Source organism: Necator americanus, chromosome I (assembly GCF_031761385.1).
Source record: "Necator americanus strain Aroian chromosome I, whole genome shotgun sequence".
In the NCBI taxonomy this organism is placed as follows: domain Eukaryota; kingdom Metazoa; phylum Nematoda; class Chromadorea; order Rhabditida; family Ancylostomatidae; genus Necator; species Necator americanus.
Genome location: NC_087371.1, coordinates 24,065,927 through 24,084,986, shown reverse-complemented (window position 1 = coordinate 24,084,986; position 19,060 = coordinate 24,065,927). Strand labels below are relative to the sequence as shown.

General features: G+C 41.1%; 1 protein-coding gene across 1 annotated transcript; it reads left to right on the top strand.

Annotated features, from left to right (window-relative positions):
- Positions 1-1,164: 1,164 nt before the first annotated feature.
- On the top strand, positions 1,165-17,612 carry RB195_006696 (uncharacterized protein; the record flags this gene model as incomplete). The annotated part of the gene is made up of 11 exons (XM_064179922.1): positions 1,165-1,293; positions 1,359-1,469; positions 7,511-7,605; positions 7,673-7,742; positions 7,803-7,898; positions 12,299-12,382; positions 12,502-12,602; positions 14,167-14,284; positions 14,346-14,415; positions 14,477-14,598; positions 17,505-17,612. 11 exons carry the CDS (start codon positions 1,165-1,167, stop codon positions 17,610-17,612), a joined length of 1,104 nt encoding a protein of 367 aa, XP_064036839.1.
- Positions 17,613-19,060: the final 1,448 nt, after the last annotated feature.

Genomic DNA, 19,060 nt, shown 5'->3' with positions numbered 1-19,060 from the left:
CTTTCAATAACTACACAATAGCAAATGACTTACAAAGTCACACACAATGCCCTTCTGGAACAGCCCACCTCACTGATGAAGTATCGGTAGCCGTGGACGTCTACGTTTTCTTCGTTGTGTTCGAGCGAAGCTGAGATATGACAAAACTCCGCTGCAGAAATTGGACAGTGTCGCGAAAATTGCAAAACAGTCTAAAAATTTGCCCATTTAGCCGGTGAACTTCCTAGGATCTTCCACGCTTTCCGAAGAATAACATAGCCGTGTTCCGACTATTCAGAACTAGTTCACTACTTTACAGCAATTTTTTTTCTCCAGCTAAAAATCGATAGTCCGCTGGTGATGTGATTTAGGACAGCTCAACAAGTTTCAGTGTTTTGTCAGAGCTATATTCTGTGAGCTTCCGGAATGGTCGCATCAGAATGGGAGGACGAACAAAACGGTGACCACTGGTATCTGTGTCTGGCTACCTCCTGCAAACATTTCCCTTTAAGAAAAAAATCTTTCTGGTGTAAAAATGACAATCATCTGTATGATTGTCACAAAGCCCACAAAGTTTTTGAATATGGTGAGACATTCCAGATTTCGTAGAAGCTTCTTATATCAGCAATTTGCGCAATACATGTAGATTCAAAATATTAGCAGAATAATCCATTGTCAGCATTCCTGATTGTTAAACATTACTGCATTTACTCGCCAATGTTTTCGATGACAAAGTAATGTGACCATGCTAAGTAGCAGAGGATTTACTTTTCGCAATCATGTACTATAGAAATATATTAAGTGGAACGATGTGGTCTGTTTCAGACCACATGGGCCCAAGAAGACCCATGTCTGCACTGGAAATGATCTTCCACCTTGTAACCGCTCACGAGCGCATGAGAAGTTCACATGGTTCAGTTACACAAGTTTCTAAAAATGATAATCAGTGCCTTTATCATTAAAAAAATAACTAATTGATTCCACTGCTTCAAAAACATGTTGTTAGGTCCTGATCATCACGAGTATGTCTCATTTTCACATTCATTTTAACGGCACTCATCCTATCAGGCTATCATACTAACAAGTTTGCTTCTTTACTTTTGGATCTTCTTTAGTTCTGCGAGTTACAAACTCCCGCAAGGAAACGTATTTCAGAGTGTAAATATTAGACAAGAAAAATAAAACATGGTATTGAAAGAGGAGGATAAAGCACCTGCGGCCGAGACAGCATTCACTGATGCTGATCGAGCTCGTCCAAAAGATATGCATTCAGCAAGGGAAAAAGCGAGCAAGGACATCAAAGCTCTCGGAGAGGTGAGATTTTTCATTGTTAGACACAAAATACCAAAAATTACAGAATAGCAACAATTTTTGAACAGGGTGAAATCATTGGGAATTGGAAGGTGGTGCGACCTATTGAACCAGAACGCTGTTTTAACACTATTTACGTAGTTGAGCATGCGAAAAAAGGATATTTGGCTGCTTTAAAGGTATGTGGTTACTTAAAAGACAGCAAGGAGTCCCATTTCTGTCTCTCAATGTTCAAAGAATGAAGCATGTTCAAAGTTTTCTTAAACAATAGCTTCTGAAGTCGTCGAGAATACAATAAAGTGAAGTGTCTGCGTTCGCTTCAATACAGAGTTGTTTGAGTTTTACGAACGTGTGTCTAGCTTACATAATGACTTATGGATGCTAGCCGATACATCAAGTTGATGATCGATCAATGATCATCGACATTGGCGACTGATATACCAGTTCTAACACTATAACTGTTCTTTTGACGAGCGGTCGTTTCCCACACTGGCATACCTTTGCACAGAGTTTGCTCCAGTGTATTAACGACATCATATGAGAGAACATTTGGGAGAAGGATTGGGGATAGTGTCCCATTTACAACTTCTTCAGCTTCCTAGAAATAAGTGTTCTGGATACTGGGTTAGGTCCTCATTTCTGGAAAGATCATTGTAATATCATGAAATCACCATCATAGAATGATTGAAATAGTCATCACCTATCATTCACATAATTATCAATCATATCATTAGTCCAGTCATGTGTATACACAAAAATGAAACTATCAGTAAGCCAGTCGTGAACGTCCAGCAAACGCCAGACTCCGTGTGGTGCTCGCTTCGCTCTCCTTCAGTAATCGATAGGAATTTATAGACGGAGTATTTCCACGAGAACTAAAATATTGGGGGTACAAATAAGTTTTGACGCTATTGCAGAAGATGCCGTAACTAACACTAAATCGCATCGGATCATCTTGTAACTATATTCATTTTAAGGCGTCATAATTTCTCTTAGAAAACCAGTATATGTCATTTTGCTGAAGTGTAAACAATCTACTTTCTTTGTAGACTAACAATGTCAACTTTTGTGCTAACAAAACACAAATTGCGGGAAGCACTGTTTTTTCGTTTTAATTTGGAGAAGAGTGCAGCTGATGGGCATGGATTGCTTAAGAAGACTATAGCGAGTATACTCCATCAATAAAAGCATGTGAGTAGTGATTCCGGGGTTTTAAAAGTGACGACACCAGTGAAAAAACGCTAAAGGAGGCCAGAAGCGCTTGAAGAAGGTCAGTTGGAGGCTTTATTAGGTCAAAATTCATCCCAAAGTGAAGAGGAGCCTGCTAAAACCTAGGGAATGACTTAACAAGCGATTTCAAGCCGTCTTATGGTGCAAAAATATGGAAGCTGGGTTCCGTAGTATTTCAACCGAAGAAACATCGAGCGTCGTTTTTTCACATGCGAACAACTGCTCCAAAAACAAAATCGGAAGTGTTTCTTGCATTTAGTCATGAGAGGAGACGAAAAATGAATCCACTGTGATAACCCAAAGCTCACAAAATTGTCGGTCGGTCCAGCCAAGAATCAACTTCAACGCCCAAACCGAATATTAATGGCAAGGAACTCATGTTGTGCATCTAGTGGGATCAGCTTGGAGTGATCCATTCTGAGCTACTCCAACCCAACGAAATCATCACTAAGGAACGTTGCCAACAACCATTGATGCAATTGAGCCGAGCAGTGATGCTCAAACGTCCTCAATATGCCAAAAGACATGACAAAGTGATCTTTCAACACGACCACCCTCAGTCACATGTTGAAAAAATCTTCAAAAAGACTTTGGAGGCGCTTCAATAGGATGTCGTACTCCCCCCGCTGTATTTACCAAACATTGGTCTTTCTAACTACTAGTTTTTCTGGCTGAGGACTAATAGCCTGGCTGAGCTGCACTTCACTTCTTGCGAAAAATGGCTCCAATTCTTAGGTCGCCTCAAAAAACGAGGGATTTTTCCAACACGGAATCCGTATGCTGCCTGAAAGATACAGAAAAGTCGTAGCTAACTATCAACAATACTTTGAATGAAATACATTGTGTCAGTTTCCCTGAATAAACCTTCAAAGTTACAAAAAAACCCTCGGAAGTTATTCGTACCCCCAATAGTTTTTTCTTTTCTAACAACGCTTTTTTGCTCTCTTTATCAGAAATGTAAGATCGATGAAAGATCTCGTAATATTCCTGCTGAAAGTGTCGGCGCCAGGTTTAAAGAATATTCAAACTTGTTTTCATACCCACGATACCGTTACACCTTCAATTCGAAAAATTATTCAAAGTATTACTTTTCTCGGCCTTTCCTTCTACAAGTAACATAGAATCATGATGCGCCCACCTAACGTGACGACAAAGCCGTCATTATGCTTCTAAAAATAAGAGCTTAACGTCAAATCACTTAAACCGTTAGCTACTACATATTTAAGCAGCTGTCTGGCTGTGCAATTTCTGAAGAAAGAATCTGGAAAAATGATGAATAGATGTACGGTGCGCACAAGAGAATAGGCAAACGGAAACATACGTTAGGGTGAAACGCTATGTATGGTGCTGTCACTGCCCCGAAACTTATCTCAACGCCTCATCTGCTTTCTGACAAATTCAAATTTTCTTCACAAATGGACTTATTGCGTGGTTTCGGTGCTGTTGCTAATAACCCTGTTGATTCCATATTCTTGCACCGTCACAACTGTCACGTACCGTAGGATCCTCCACGGTGCTTTCTGGTGTCTCAATTCGACACCTTGGAACTCGTCTGTTCCGCTTTATGACATTGCTTTACGAAAATTTTCCTTTCTGGGATTTTGTTTCACATACACACGATACTATTTATTAGTTAGTATGATGGCAGCATTCACCTGGTCGTATACAGGGTGTTCCACATGACGTGCGACGCAAAAAGCTACCCACAACTGTGCACCAATTAATCCAACTTTTTTCGGTTCATTATTCGGAAAATTCTACGTAAGTTCTCACACATCATATAAAGAATGACCGGGTTTAGCTTCAATACAAGCATCCAATCTCTTCCAGAGATTTTTGAGGATGGGCTCGATCTTTTCTCATGGCCCATGCCTCATCCAGTGCTCCATTCAACGGATACAGTGACTTGTGTTCTCTGGAACCGACCAGACAGCAAAATCCAAAAAAGTAAGATCGAACGAGTTTGGCGGGCAAACAGCTTCGTTCAGAAAGAAGATCGGAAGAATGATCTCACACTACTCCACTGTCTTCTTTGCACCTTTCTTTGTAGGCTGGCGCAAATTTTTACAGGAAGGTCCAATCAGTGTCTTTACCTGCTTCTTCGGCTCAAGGAGTCACTGCATTTCTGGATTTTCTTTAGCCTGTCACACTTCATGCGGACCATCCCGTACTCTTTAGGAACATTGGTCAACGCAAGACTAATACTTTAAGGGTTCTTACGATGTGGGCGCAATCAATACGACTAGATCACCTGGACTCATGGCAAGGAAGAGTCAAAATCTTCATGAATTGTCTTCATGAGTCTTCTTGTACGAATTCACCAGCCATGAAATTTCATGGCTGGTGAATTCGTACAAGTAGTTTCTCTCGAAACGGTGCTGTAGAACAAGAGGTTGTGAACTCTCACAATCTCTACTCATTTGTTCAGGCAGAGTGAAGCTAGCGATGATCCCAGCTCGATCGGAACCCCTCGCCTTTCGGCTTTGAGCGGACCTCAACCGTGATTGATTCAAGTCGACTCGACTATAATCTCCACAGTTTTTTGCTGTCCACAATGTCCTTTATGAGTATGCTGGATTGATGTTCTCTGCAAGATGTCTTAGAGGTGGCAATTCATGATTGCTGCTCGTCATTCCTTTCGGGATGCATACACTAAAAAAAAGGTTACATTGCAACATTTTCTCGTATGATTCGATTTATTGTCATGTCAAAAAGATAGAAGTACAGAATACTGGGCCGTCTCAGCGAGAGTTGGTACTTGACTATTATTCTGTACAGTAGAATCGCTAATTCTTCGACAGAAGACGAAAAAGGCGCGAATCCGCGTCTTTTTCGTCTTTTTTTCATAACTCGCCTCAATTTGATCTTTATTATAAGATCTACACATCAAAAGATTAGTGAGCGCGAGCTCTATCGATTGAATGTAATTAGAACTTTCAAAACCCATAAGGGAAACAGTTTCCGAAAAATTACCTGCGGGTACATATTAACAAGGCTGAGTACGAGATAATTGCGCCCCAAGGATATATGATTTTTGACACGAACATTTTCTTTCGAAAAGTAAAATTATGGTTACATATTCGTAATCTACATAATATTGCGAACAATTTGATATCTCCCACAGCTATAACTCGATGACTCTGAAGATTTTGTAAATTTGACTGAAGTCACATGTTTGAACTCCAGGAACGACCAACATTACCAGTTTAAAAATAGGTTTCTTGCAAAATATGCAAGAAAACTATTTGTTGTAGGAGGGCTTCATCTCTTGATTTTACAGCTCAACAGGATTTTATGTTTTTTGCAGCTAAAACTACAACTTCGGTATTTTGCATTTTTACTCTGATTTTTGACAGTTCATAAATCGCTAACAAATTAGGTTCGCCATCTGTCGCCACAACACAGTAGAGAACAGTCCTTGTCCCATGAATTTTTCCGATTTCTTCTTTAATATGTTTTAGCTCCGGTCAGTTTTGAACCTGCAAAGATATAGAACATTTCATGTGTTTTTACAGAAAGTTTATTTTTTTCGATTTATTGGAAGTTTCTTCAAATATCAAGTGGATTTGTTTAATCAGGAAGAAGAGATCTATTGAAAGGTGCTAATTTCAAAAAATTCTCTATCATTCAAATTTTCATCACAAATTCCTTCAACCACTATGGGGGATTATTGTCATCCAGGCACGCCGACTCACCAGATACCTTAGGACACACATCGAGCTACGTTTGTGTTACCGCATTGATTACTACATTTTAAAAGAGTAGAATGACTACAGAGAAGAATGTTCCTTTTACAAAACAAAATTCTACGAGATAGCCTGTTTTATCCCTTTTTTATTCACATTATTTCTATTTATTTTACCTGCATTCTTTGCTTTTTGAAATTAAATTAAAATCATCAAGTCAAGGAAATAATTATATTCAAACAAATGTTTCTACGACGACTGGAATGGAGCAAAAGAATGACGAATGAATAGGTGAGAATAGAAGAATCAGTGAAGTACAAATCTGAATAGAACTACCAAAATCTCGATTCAAAATTACGTCAAGGATTAGCAGCTCAGAAAGGCAGAGCCCCACTTTCATTGTCAGAATTTTCAATTTCAAAGGTTTGCAAAGTTTTTTTTTTTTTGCAATTTCCACAAATGAGCAGACAATCTCTAAAAATTTCGTTTGGTAAAAAGAACATTCTTCTCTGTAGTCATTCTACTCTTATAAAATGTAGTAATCAATGCGGTAACACAGTCGTAGCTCGATGTGTGTCCTAAGGTATCTGGTGGGTCGACGTGCCTGGATGACAATAATCGTGCGTACTTGTACTTGTACTTGTACTTGGCTTGGTGAGCACTAGGGCGGGTTCGATCGGAGGTTTGAATCTGCCCTAGTGCTCACCAAGCCTTTCGTATCTTCGGGATAGATAGATTGGTACCAGACTTGCCTGGGAGGATAAAAACACTGACTTGACACATCGGCTACCCCTTGCAAGTGCAAGTGTACAGGCCAGTTACACGTTCGTGAACCTCAAACGATTCTGAATTGAAGCGAACGTGATGGCGCATCACAACATCAACGCCAGATACTTTGTCGTTTGTCATTATCCTCACCAAGAGAATGTGTGATAAGAGGAAGGCAAAATAAATTAGTGTGCAGGTCTCCGTTCTGCTCATCGCACCTCCACATTTTTCTGCTGGAATTTATTCAGAAGTTTCCAAATAGTACCTGATTCACTCGACAAGATGCGGAATCGCTCGTTTCATGATTAAACACGCAAACAAGTTCACATTTTTAACTACAGATCTCAGTTCCGATTTAGTCGAATCTAAAAATGGCTTAATGAGTTCACTACGGGACTATGCTTTAAATGTCGAAACTTTAATCTCACGCCAAATAATACGAATTTACCATAGCTACCTCATCATTAGCATCATTCCCCAAACATTTCTTTTGTAAACTTCAAGTGAAAAAAGAGTTCAAAAAAGGGAATTTTCAGTTGGAAAAGAAACAACCAGCCGTGCCGATGCTAAAATTCGAATTGTTTATTCTCCTCCACATGGAACATAAAAGCAAGTCGAAGCATTTCTGCAGGTACTGTATTCATCTAACGTGTGATTGGTCTAACTTAGCAAACATTCAGTATTAATACGTATGTCAGGGTATTCGATCGCGGTGCCGCTCCTGACTATAACTGGATCGCAATTACTCTAGCTGGAAGAAACTTCAGGGTGTTTTTGTCTCGAAATTTTTTTTTGCATGCCGTCATAACAGACAACATCCAATTGTAGTTCATTCGCAAAGCTTGCAAAGACGGAAAACTCTCCTTGCCTTGCGGATTAAGTGCAGGAATGCAGTGCTTGAAAGCTATAGAAGAGCTACACAAGGTATGTGACATATTAAAGGCATCACTCCACGAATCTGAGGTGGTACGGATGTCAGGTGGAGTATTCGTATACGGGATGGGAGACTATGGAGAGGGATTCCATCCATTTCTTCCTAATTGCCGTAAAAACGGCCCGGAAGATACGGCTTCAGGCGTTCTGGCGCAGTATTTCCTACAAGAAGTTCGACTGGAGCGCCAGCCCTGTGCGGCGCCGCATCTTCCGGGCCGTTCTAATTCTAATCTAATCGTAAATAGCTCTATGAAATCTGGAGAATAGGATGCTGGAAGAAATCCGAGGTGTTACCATCATCAAGAATACGTACGTGTGCACATACAAATATAGCGAAGGAAAGCTACCCTAAATAGTAGTATGAATAGATATTAGCGGTATGACTCTGAGACAAGATTGAGCCACGAGGAAGTTCGAGATCCTTGGTAATTACATTAGCGCTAATTGCAGCAAATTTTCGCCAGAGATGTAAGCAAATATTAGCTAAATGGGCGCAGGTTTGATATAGGTTTCGAAAAACTTAACGGACCACTCACCCGCATGATGTTTCTGGGGTCGATTCGTCTTCGGACTGAAGAGGAATCGACCCCGGAAACACCATTTGCGCCGCACCATTCCTCGAAGGGGTGCGGTGTAGCTAGCTGCGCTCTAAGTCCTGCATCCAAAATGATTTTCTCGTGGTGAAGCGTAGTTCCTTGAGAATGGCTTACCGGACCTACTGCTAAAAACAAACTCTTCTGGTAAGTAGGGGATTGCTAATGGCGCAACGAATTCCACAACCTTTCTTCGCTCCTTCACTGTAGACGTTAAAATAACCCTTTCCTTCTTGATCTGTCTTATATTTCCTATCCTTGTGATTTCGTCCATTCCTGCATCAGCCCCAACCTCTGCAGCCTATCCATTAAAGGCCTATCCATTTTTCCATTTACGAGCCTCTGTCATTTCTGAAAAGCATAGCCTCTTGTTGCATGGTAGACCACTATGTTGTATGTAGATCTAATGGTAGATCATAACATTGATGATCGCAAAATTCTGGAAGCGCGGCCCAAGCAGGATATAGGCAGGTTGTTTAGCCGTCCGGTTAGTTCGCTCTATTCCGCTCTCATTGTTTCCTACTATTCTATTGCTTTGGCTTTACTATCTACTGACCACCTTGATCAGCCCACCTCCCACTGATGCACATTACACTACTAATGGTTGTTCTCTGTACCATGTCTTCGTAAAATGCGTGCATATCCCAGAGCAAGATGATGCGATAGCCTGAAGATAGGAGATATGTGTGACAGACATTCTTGTTGGCCGTTTGCCTATATCCTTAGGAAGTGACTCATAGACATCTCAGCTATCTTGTGGATATTGATGGCGTATCCCTATCTTGTCGCGGAACTGTTGAATTAGCATGAATGGCAATTACTTCGCCACCACCCCATGAGTTGCACGCATCCAGTTTAATTTAAAACCCCACTTCTTCCTCCAAAATAATATAGCAATACCTACATGTAGGACCTACACTGGACAAGCGGGAAAGGTAACCCCCCCCCCCCTCTTCCGAGGAATAGGAGGAAGAAATGTGATGTCCAGATTGGAAACCCTATTATACGTCTTCTCTTATTTGCTTTGGCATACAACAGAGTCTGAGCGGTCATTGAATTGGAAGAAATAAGAGTTGGACAACACATTGGAAGAAAAGGAGGAGGGACCAACCAGCCCAAAGAAACGATCCACCATCTCTGGGCCTGCGGCAAGAAGGCATCATGAGTCACGGCTGCGTGGTTTTCGTCTCTGGAAATGAATCTTTCGCATTTCCTGCTAGCTGTACTGGAGGACATGCCCACTGTTCATTTCTGTCATACTCTTTGCAGTTCTTCAAAAATTTTGCATCCTATGCACCATTCATCAAGATCAATCTCTCTAGAGGCTTCGTTAGTCTCTGTGTTACATTCTCATGAAATCACACAATTTCTACCATCACTTTTAAATTATCGCGAAGTTTCCAGATACGCTGAGCAAGAATTTGAAGGTCTGGGTTATTGCTACCTTTGATTAGTGTAGCGAAGGCTGCCTGGTTGTCACAGTGCCAGACAACTTCCTCACCGAACAAGTAACCCGAAAATGCTCCTGGTCCCGATAAGATACCAAAATGTTCTCTAGCCGTGGTGAGCGAGTCAATCAGCTTTTGTTTGAAGTTGATCGAACAGGATTATGGTTGTCTAAGCATCAAATCGAACCTACTAATTTAGGAGCGTCAGAAAATTCTCTAGTCGCACTGAGTAGGTTTCCTTCTGATATCAATGAGATACTTTGGAATTCTTCACCAAAGCTTAACCAACTTAAGATCTCGGCTCTTTCTGTTTGGTCTAGTTCCCATCTATACGTTTGAGCTCTCCCTAGTTGTTGTTTCTTTGCTATAGACGTAACCACTGCTTTCCACACTCTTTCTTTTATTTAAAGGAATAACCAAACTAAATTCATAGAACCCAATGTTCTTTGCCATCTCCTTCGATCTAACATTGTTGGTGAACGTTTGGACAGAAGGCCAGAGGCAATTTTACAACATTTGAATCGTTTTTCCTGTGAAAAATCCAAAGAAAACTATTTCATAAGTAAGCCCTAACCAATTCAATTTGGAATGGGATCCAGGTACACTTTCCTTCGGCTACTACGAAGCCGTCGTTATCAAGGTCTTCTCTAGTGACCTGAATGTACCCTTTGCAAGTTTGTGCAGAATCTGCCAAAATCTGCTGTCTTCAAAGTAAACGGCAATACTGATCTCTTGGGATCGCAGTTAAGCTAATAAAGGCCTCATTAGTTTTGTAAACACCATTGGCGCAGTTTATAAATGAAAATTCTTTGCAAGAAAGGTGAAGTACTTTTCTCTACATTCGAACCTAGGAACTTAGCCCAATTGTGGCGAATCTTTATGTGATGGGAACCTGATTTGCTATCGAAATTGGCCATGAAAACCTGGGTAGCGAAGGAAGAACTTTTGCTAAATCTTCAAATTTGACTTTATACTTTTCCAGGCTTCTATTCATTGACGAAAGATCTAGAATAAAACGTTACTCTTCCTCCTTAGCTACCAAAAAAGAATTTGCTTTATGGAAAGTTTGAATAGAGTGTTTATCTCCACAATAACACCAAATGCCAATAGCCTTTTAATTTCATCATCTACAAGTTCTCGTTTTCATATCCTGAAGAAGAATTTTCTCTTAGACATATTAGCTTCAATACATCTAGTGCAATAATCGTTCAAAAGAACTTCGCGAATGAATGTCGAATGTAACGACATCCAAAATTGACTTTTCTCGTGTGTACGATCAGCTATAAATTAACCTTTACTGTTTTGGGGGTCCCTTGCACTCGAATTGAGTCACTTGCAAAATGGCAGAAGCGGCGGCAGTTATAACAGTTGGACTTTTGACAAACCTTCCTCTTGCTGGGTGTCCTTGCAGCTTTAGCTTCTGCCCGTCCAGCTGACCGCCATGGTAATGTGTTAGCATCTGGGATGAAAAAGAAAAAAAAGAGGCTGGGTTCATTGAGGAGTGGGTTCCTATGCCGCTTCTACCTACTGACAGAGCTTACTAGGAAGCACGTAATGATGTCTCGTAGTCTTCCATACGGCTGGGCGTGACGCAGTGGGCTTTTTATCTTCCTTCTTTGTTTTCTCCCTTAAGAATGCAGCGAGAATAGAATTAGTGGTTTGCGTACTTTCAGTCTTTGCATGTTGGTAATAGAAATCGAATACTTCCGGATCAGTGTCAGCTATAGTGAGAAGTCTGGTTTATTTGCATTAGTGGGGTAATAGCTCGGTTTAGGTTGCCTCTTATCCAAAATCTTCGGAACAACAAGAGAATTCAGAGTATTCGGAATGCTGAAATCGAACTGCAGAGCCAATCCTGGCTTGGTGAAGTTCGACTTTGCGTCGGAGTGTTAGCCGGCGACGGCAAAATAACAGAATGTGGCGCCACAGTCTATCGTACTTGATTCAGCAGTGTATCTAGTTCTTTACGTCAAATTTGCACGATTTCTTCCGTAGTATTGGGAACGAAACCTCCTCTGTCTTCGGTCATGACTTTGCACAACCTATTTGAGCTGTCGAAATAGCCGGAATGGCGATTATCCCGGCCTAATCCCTCAGTGGCAAGCGGACGCACCCGTCCGCACGTGTCCAGCGGAACTCAAAACCCCACATTCACGGATGTTGACCACTGATGGTTTGCTCGAGTCACGTGCTCAGTGTGGTACCCAAGTCGAGGCAACTTTACTATATTCAAGATCGTTAAATTGATTTGCTGGTCCAGCAGTAAAAAAAAAACTATCTTCTCCTTTGTTTTTGATGCAAATGCATTTCCACCATCGATTCATTTCACATCTCTGCTAATGTCTTTTAGGTTGGCTTTGTGCATCGATCGCTTAACCCGTCTACTTTTGCGATAGGACGAGTACTCAATGGCGATCCTAAGGATCTAAGAAATGTTGGTTTCTCTCTCTTTGCCATGCAGCCTTTCGTATCAACATATCCTCCAGCAAAGTTTGCATTTCTACATCTTGTTGTAGAGGAATTAACTCAAGGCTCTTCTCTATGTATCTTTAGGTGTACATCCTCGACTTCGGCTTTGCTCATGAGTACAGAAATCCAGATGGCACTCATAAAGCACCTCGACCAAACCCATCAAAATACATCGGAAGCGCCAGGTTGGTGACCTCGACAATCATTTTTCAGAAGAAAGAAATAAACAAGAAGAAATTTAAACAACTGAGAAAAGGTAGTAATTTTGCGGGATCCTAATGACGAAAAACGAAGCGAATAAATTTCCAAATGTGGGGAGTAAGAATGAGAAAAAAATTAGTAAAGTAGAGAAAGACTATTCTCTTCTCTTCATATGTTTTTGTGAATTCGCCAGCAACATGTTAGCTAGAAAAACTCGAAAAGTAAATTACAAAGGTAAGCAGCAGGCAATTACAAGGCCAACTCTACCAACCTTCCTTGGCCCACTTTCCTAGCATAACACTAAAAATATCAATTTTTAGACAACTGTGATAAAAAAAAAGATAAAACACGAACTTAAAGTACCGCAGACTTCGAGGCAGGGTATCACGAAACTGGAGTAGAACCTCCTTTCTTACCTCGAACACCGTTTTCGAAAGCCAGTAGCCTAAGGAAACTACTGGTTTTCTTCATTCGAGGTAAGAAACCCACTCCCTTGTGTGCACCCAAGGATCCACGAGCAGACGGTTGAGGATCAATGAGGTTTCCTCAGCAGTATTTAAGTAAAGCAAACGACCCTAGACCCTTTAGAGAACCGGGCGCGTTCTAACGTACCTCGTTGGAACAAACACCGCGCTGGCAGAGATCCCAACATTGTCAATTTCGTGATACGTTGCCTTTGAACATTTTGAAAAATGCTAGATTTGCATTCGATACGCTATTCATAAGGGAAACAAACGGTGACAAAAAGGTCGACGGAAGAAACCAAAACTTTTACGTCTATAACGTATAGTCATCAATAAGAGCGACAATTTCCATAGAAACAAGCGATTAGTTCATTATTTTTCCTCCCTGTCCATCGTTTCCAGAGACGTTGGTGCATATTTCTTGAGCCCAGGCATAGTTGGGTCAAAACGACATGAAGCACGGACAGTTGCGTAAGAAGATGTGATCGAAAGGGCGCGGTGAAGCTTAGCGGTTGAGATCATGGAACGATTCTCGCTACCGCCACCCATCTCTGCAGTTCGTCATGATGCCGCCTCGATTCCAACCGCTGTCTCCACTGCACCGCTTCAAGCGCAGCCGCTTACGCAACCTTCCGTGCTTCATGTCGTTTTGACCCGACTATATGCCTTTACTGGGAGACCGTATTACTAATAACTAATGTACGCAACTAGTTAGATGCGATACAGCGACGATTGTGGCCAGGCAAGAGGTCATGTACAGACAACCGGTAAAATAGTTATGCTAAATCGGTTGACTACGCTCGGCGCTGAGTATAAGCATTTATGTTCGAAAAGAATTTGTTCCTCTGCAAGGGTTTTATTATTCTGTTCCAAGAAAGACTTTCAAGACACCTTTGCCGCTAGGATCATAGTGCAAATCCAATGCACAGCTAAATATCCAGCGTTCCCTGTTCAAGTATGCTGGAGGGTTTTCCTTGAAGCTGCCTTAGATTGTAATTCTTCTTCTTATTGCTCCCTTATCCCAGTACTTCGAATATGTAATTAATTTGTAGAATACGTTGTGTAAATTAAAGTCTTTTCTCAGATATGCACCAAGAAATGCCTACCTGAACAGAGAATTAAGTCGAATGGATGATCTGGAGATGTGGTTGTACGTGACAGTTGAATTGGTGAAGGGAGCATTGCCATGGGTTGCTCAACGGGTGAATTTTCGCTCAAGTAAACAATGAAACAACGGTAAAAATGTAAAAATGACTTTTTAAGAATGCAAAGGACATTTTCGACTACCAGAAATCAGTGCGAACTGGACTAGGATTACGAGAATTCTTAGGAGGTTTACTCATTCTGTTGGCTTACATGTTTTTGTACAAACATTCAATAAATTAGCAATACAGGTTTGCCTGTCGAATTTGTGGATATTATGAAAGAGGTCGACAAACTTGCGTACTCTGATGATCCCAACTACAACGAGATCTATAATCATATAACCAATGCCATTAAAATGAGCGGACAGAAGGTCAGTATGATTTGATGTCTGTTCTTCAAAGACAGTGTATCACGAAAATTGCAATGTTGGGACCTTTCCACGAGTAGGTAGGGACAGGAGTGTAATTCACATATGCGAGAGTGATTACGCTCCCCCCTCTTTCATCTACTACCATTCTCAAATACAGAAAAGCGCGTGCATATTGGTCTTCCTATGTGTTTTCGTCTCTCCAACGATGCAACTTATTACGAGTGATAGCACACGCACGGCCAAAGAGTATCTCTCTGATACCTTTGAACTGCACTATTATACCTATCTGCTCGTGCAGAGATCCTAATACCTAAAATTAGACTAAAGAGAGATTTCTGTTGTATGTTCTTATTTTCTAGTCATCTTAAGAGCTTTTAAGATTTGAGATTGCCATGAAATCGACAACATGTGATTGCCGCAGAATGTAAATTTAAAATGAATGTTTAGCTCGGTTTAGAAGAAAAACGTTGTTTTTATTAGTTTACTTAAGCTGGGGAGGGTGTAGCAGTCGGTTAGAGATCCGCGGTAGCTATACGGTCGGTGGTTTGAAACCGCCCTGGTACCTACCAAGCCTTGCATCCCTCCGGGGTCGATAAATTGGTGACAGACTTGTCTGGGAGGATAAAAACACTGATGTTATCATCGGTTGGCGCGTATACCATCACTTTTTCCGAAAACCTCAACGATTATGAATTCCAATTAAACGCGTTGGCGCATCCTTAGTGAGTTGATAAGTGGTTTTATGACTGTTACTTCTTACTTGAGCTGTAGTCTGGATTGATATTGATTTTTATTTACAGCCAACGTTTTGGCGTTGTTCCCTTCGTCAGAGCGTGGAAAGATCAATGGTTTAGCTATTTACTTTGATCGTCAGTGATTTACTGTCTCAGTGCCTCATGACCTTATTAAAGCCATTCAAGCTGTTCACAGTGTTCAAGCGCAACAAATCAGCTAGTGTTTACCTCATGTGCTGAACTTAGCAACATCACAGATTACCACGCGCGAAAAATCGCAAGGTTTTTTTTTGTGGGAGCTAGCCACACATGTCAAACTTGCAGAGATTTTGATCTACATGCATGGCTCAACCTGGTCATTTCGTTTGTGATCGTAATGTACTCATCTTTTCCGTCCATTCTTGGACTTTTAGCGGTTATTCAAAACGCCATCAGTATTTTGTGTGCTATGATCTCGGAATCGGAGGACGGTGACGGACATCTGCCGAGCCCAGCTAGATGCTCTTTCTTCCGAATAAGGCAGTAAGCGTCTCGTTTCCGCCGCTTAGTCGTCATCGCACTATCTGCACCTGATACAGTAAACCTTTCCTGATACCATATGGCCAAACCACGCAGCTAGGAATTGTGCAGAGTAAGTCATACGCACGATTATGTATTATATTAGCTGACACTTGATCTCCACCATCATCATTCTAGAATCTTTTCCTGGCGTAGATTGCTCCGTACAGTCCTGTTCATGTCACCAGATATGTAAGGTGAACGGAAAGGAAAATTTCCCTCGCTACGAGGCTGAATCTTCAACGGAGAAGTTGTTTCCGTCAATAAAAGCCACGTATTCAACATACCAATATTAAGCGACATTCAAAGATCGAAGTCGGGACTTCCAAGAAAAGCATTCCTTTGTATATTTTGACCAAAACTCTTCTTTCAACACAGAACACCACGCGAGCAGTTGAGACACGGCGATGCGGTCTCGAAACGCTATCAAAGGACTGCGAAATAAAGGCATCACCCCACGAATCTGGGATTCCAGGTGGGTTATGCTTATACGGGGGCGGGTGTAGCGCAGTCGGTTAGAGGTTCCGCTGCCTGCACGATCGATCGGAGGTTCGGATCTGCCCTAGTGCTCACTAAGCCTTTCATCCCTCCAGGGTCGATAAATTGGTACTAGACTTGTCTGAGAGGATAAAAACACTGACTTGGCACATCGGATAGCCCCCGAGAGTCATTGTGTAGACCAGTTACACGTTCGTGAACCTCAAACGAGTCTGAATTGAAGTGAACGTGGTGACGCATCCCAAGCGGATTGATTAACGCTAGACTATCCTTTATCCACTTTATGCTGGATCTTAGATTGTGGGGAAGAGGGTGATTCCGTGATTCCGTCCATTTCTTCCTAATTGCCGCAAAAAACAGCTCGGAAGATGCGCCTTTGAGCGTTCCGGGGCGCTATTTTCTACAACAAGTTCGATCGGAGCGCCCCAGCCTTTTGCACACGCCGATTTTTACGGCGTGTGTCCAAGGTTGGGGCGCTCTTCGCCTCTTCCAAGCCGTTTTTTACGGAAATTAGGAAGAAATGGACGGAATCACCTTCTCCACAATTTGCGACCCCGTATAGGCATAACCCACCTGAAACCCGTACCACCCCAGATTTGTGGGATGATGCCTTCAATTAGCGTAGCTACAGTAATACGCATGCAGTGATTCGGCGGGTTTCCAGCGAACACGTGGAGTTCACAGGAGGTCCCACTGCGGAAAGTGTCCTGTAGATCCCCTGGGATGCAGTGCCGTGTGTATCGCGAATTTTTGGCGAACAACTCTTACACTAAGAGAACCTCATTTGTCTTGATTCTCGTGTCTTAAGCAATTCATTAGTTGTGCTGCAGTGATGCTGCACTACAAATCGTAGTTTGTAACTATATAAACTATCATGCGATACGGAAAGACTCACAAATGTCATATAAATTTGTTCAATACTATTATTCGCTCACTTATATATGTATCTATATATGTACCTCAAATTACTCGAAATGACGATGTGAATGTTGACACTAAGAAGCTTCAACTACTACTGAAGTACCAATATTTCATCTCCAATAAAGTAATGATTTAAAATATTTTGCCTTGAATGAATTTTAGCATTTAGCTGTTTAAAAAAAAAACTTTTCTTAGGAATTCCCATATGATTGGGAAGAGGCAGAAATTGCTGCCGAAAAGGCAGGAGAAGGTCCAGGAGCTCCAATAAAGAAGGAAGAAGCACCGCCTGTTCCAGCAAAGTGAAACATAAACCTCTTAATAAACCATCGTTCCTTTAGCAGTATGATCTGAGGAGTTTTGCAGTGTGCCTTGTGTAACGCTCACTTTTTTTAACGATGTGAAAACGACCCAACTAGCCAACACTAATTGGGGTATTCATGTGGGGACGTGGCTTGAAAGACCCAGAGTTAGTCCTTCCTCCTAGGCTGTGACTATGCTTGTTGTGCATCATCGACATATAATTACTACATTCTCTAGCGGAAAATAGCGCTCTCCCACTTAGAGCCCCTCGACATTATCAGCTGACTAAGCTGACTTCTCTCCTGTACCATACTTTCTTCCTAACTTTTATGTTTCCTCTAAGATCTTACTGCGATCTCAGGTTTGATAAGTAATCTAGACTAAATATTTGATGAATTCAATTAGCTGGGCTGAGTTTTTTCGACTACGCAAAATCAACGAAATTATAAGAATTATTCGGGCGCGGCTGAATCGAAACAAACAGCACGACGTCTGATAGTAGTAATAATGACAAAAATAGCAGCAATGATAATAACAATAACAGTAAATTTGAATCATCTCCCCTCAAAATACGTTCATGCCATCAATTTTTGCAGTAATGACGCTTGATTAGATCTTATTTCAAAGGCAGCACCTGCTGCGATATACCCCGTGGGAATCTATGCTAATTTGAAAGAGTCGAGATATGTGTTGTTGTTTGTTTTCTCGTTAGTGCAACTTCTAGAAAAACCTTAAGATAAGACATTTCCGTTGCGCTGCTCGCAAAATGTCTCTCCCAAGCAGTTCTTTTATTAAATTTCGTTTTCTAGTGAATAGAGACTTCACCAGGAAGATGGTTCCGGTTTTCTTTACAAATTAAATGTTTCAACAGCAAAACTTACTAGTACAAAATGTATATTACATAATACCAAGAAATTACTTCAATAAACATTTTTGTGCTTTTCGAGACTATGGAATCGCCGAGAAATAAATGACTATTGAAAATGACCAGAATAGCGGAAATAAGAATATCGAAAAAAACATTGGGAGAATCTGTAGGTAAAAGCTTCCTTTCTCGCTCACTTCGCATATATGAGAGCTAATCTCATGAAACTATTTCACATATCCAGATGCTTGAATTTTTCCTTCTTTTTCGCGTCTTTTAAAATCTGCTGTATGTTTTGTTTTATCCAAACAAGCTTCGAGTGCATTGTTGTTTCACTTCAGTAAGTTGGTTGCTCATTACTTCTCAAATTTAGGAAAAAAATGTTTCTTTTTGAAAACATTATCATTAAACTTTTTTAAGTTTTGAAAAAATATATCCCGTAGACCCGTGCTAATCTGAGTTTTCTTAGAGGTGGGTACAGCATTAACAGAAACAGTTCAACCGTAAGAAAAGTGGAGAACGACTACTGGGAAAAATGTTTGCTTAAGCCAAGGAAATTAAATTCTCTAATATTGAGACGGGAAAC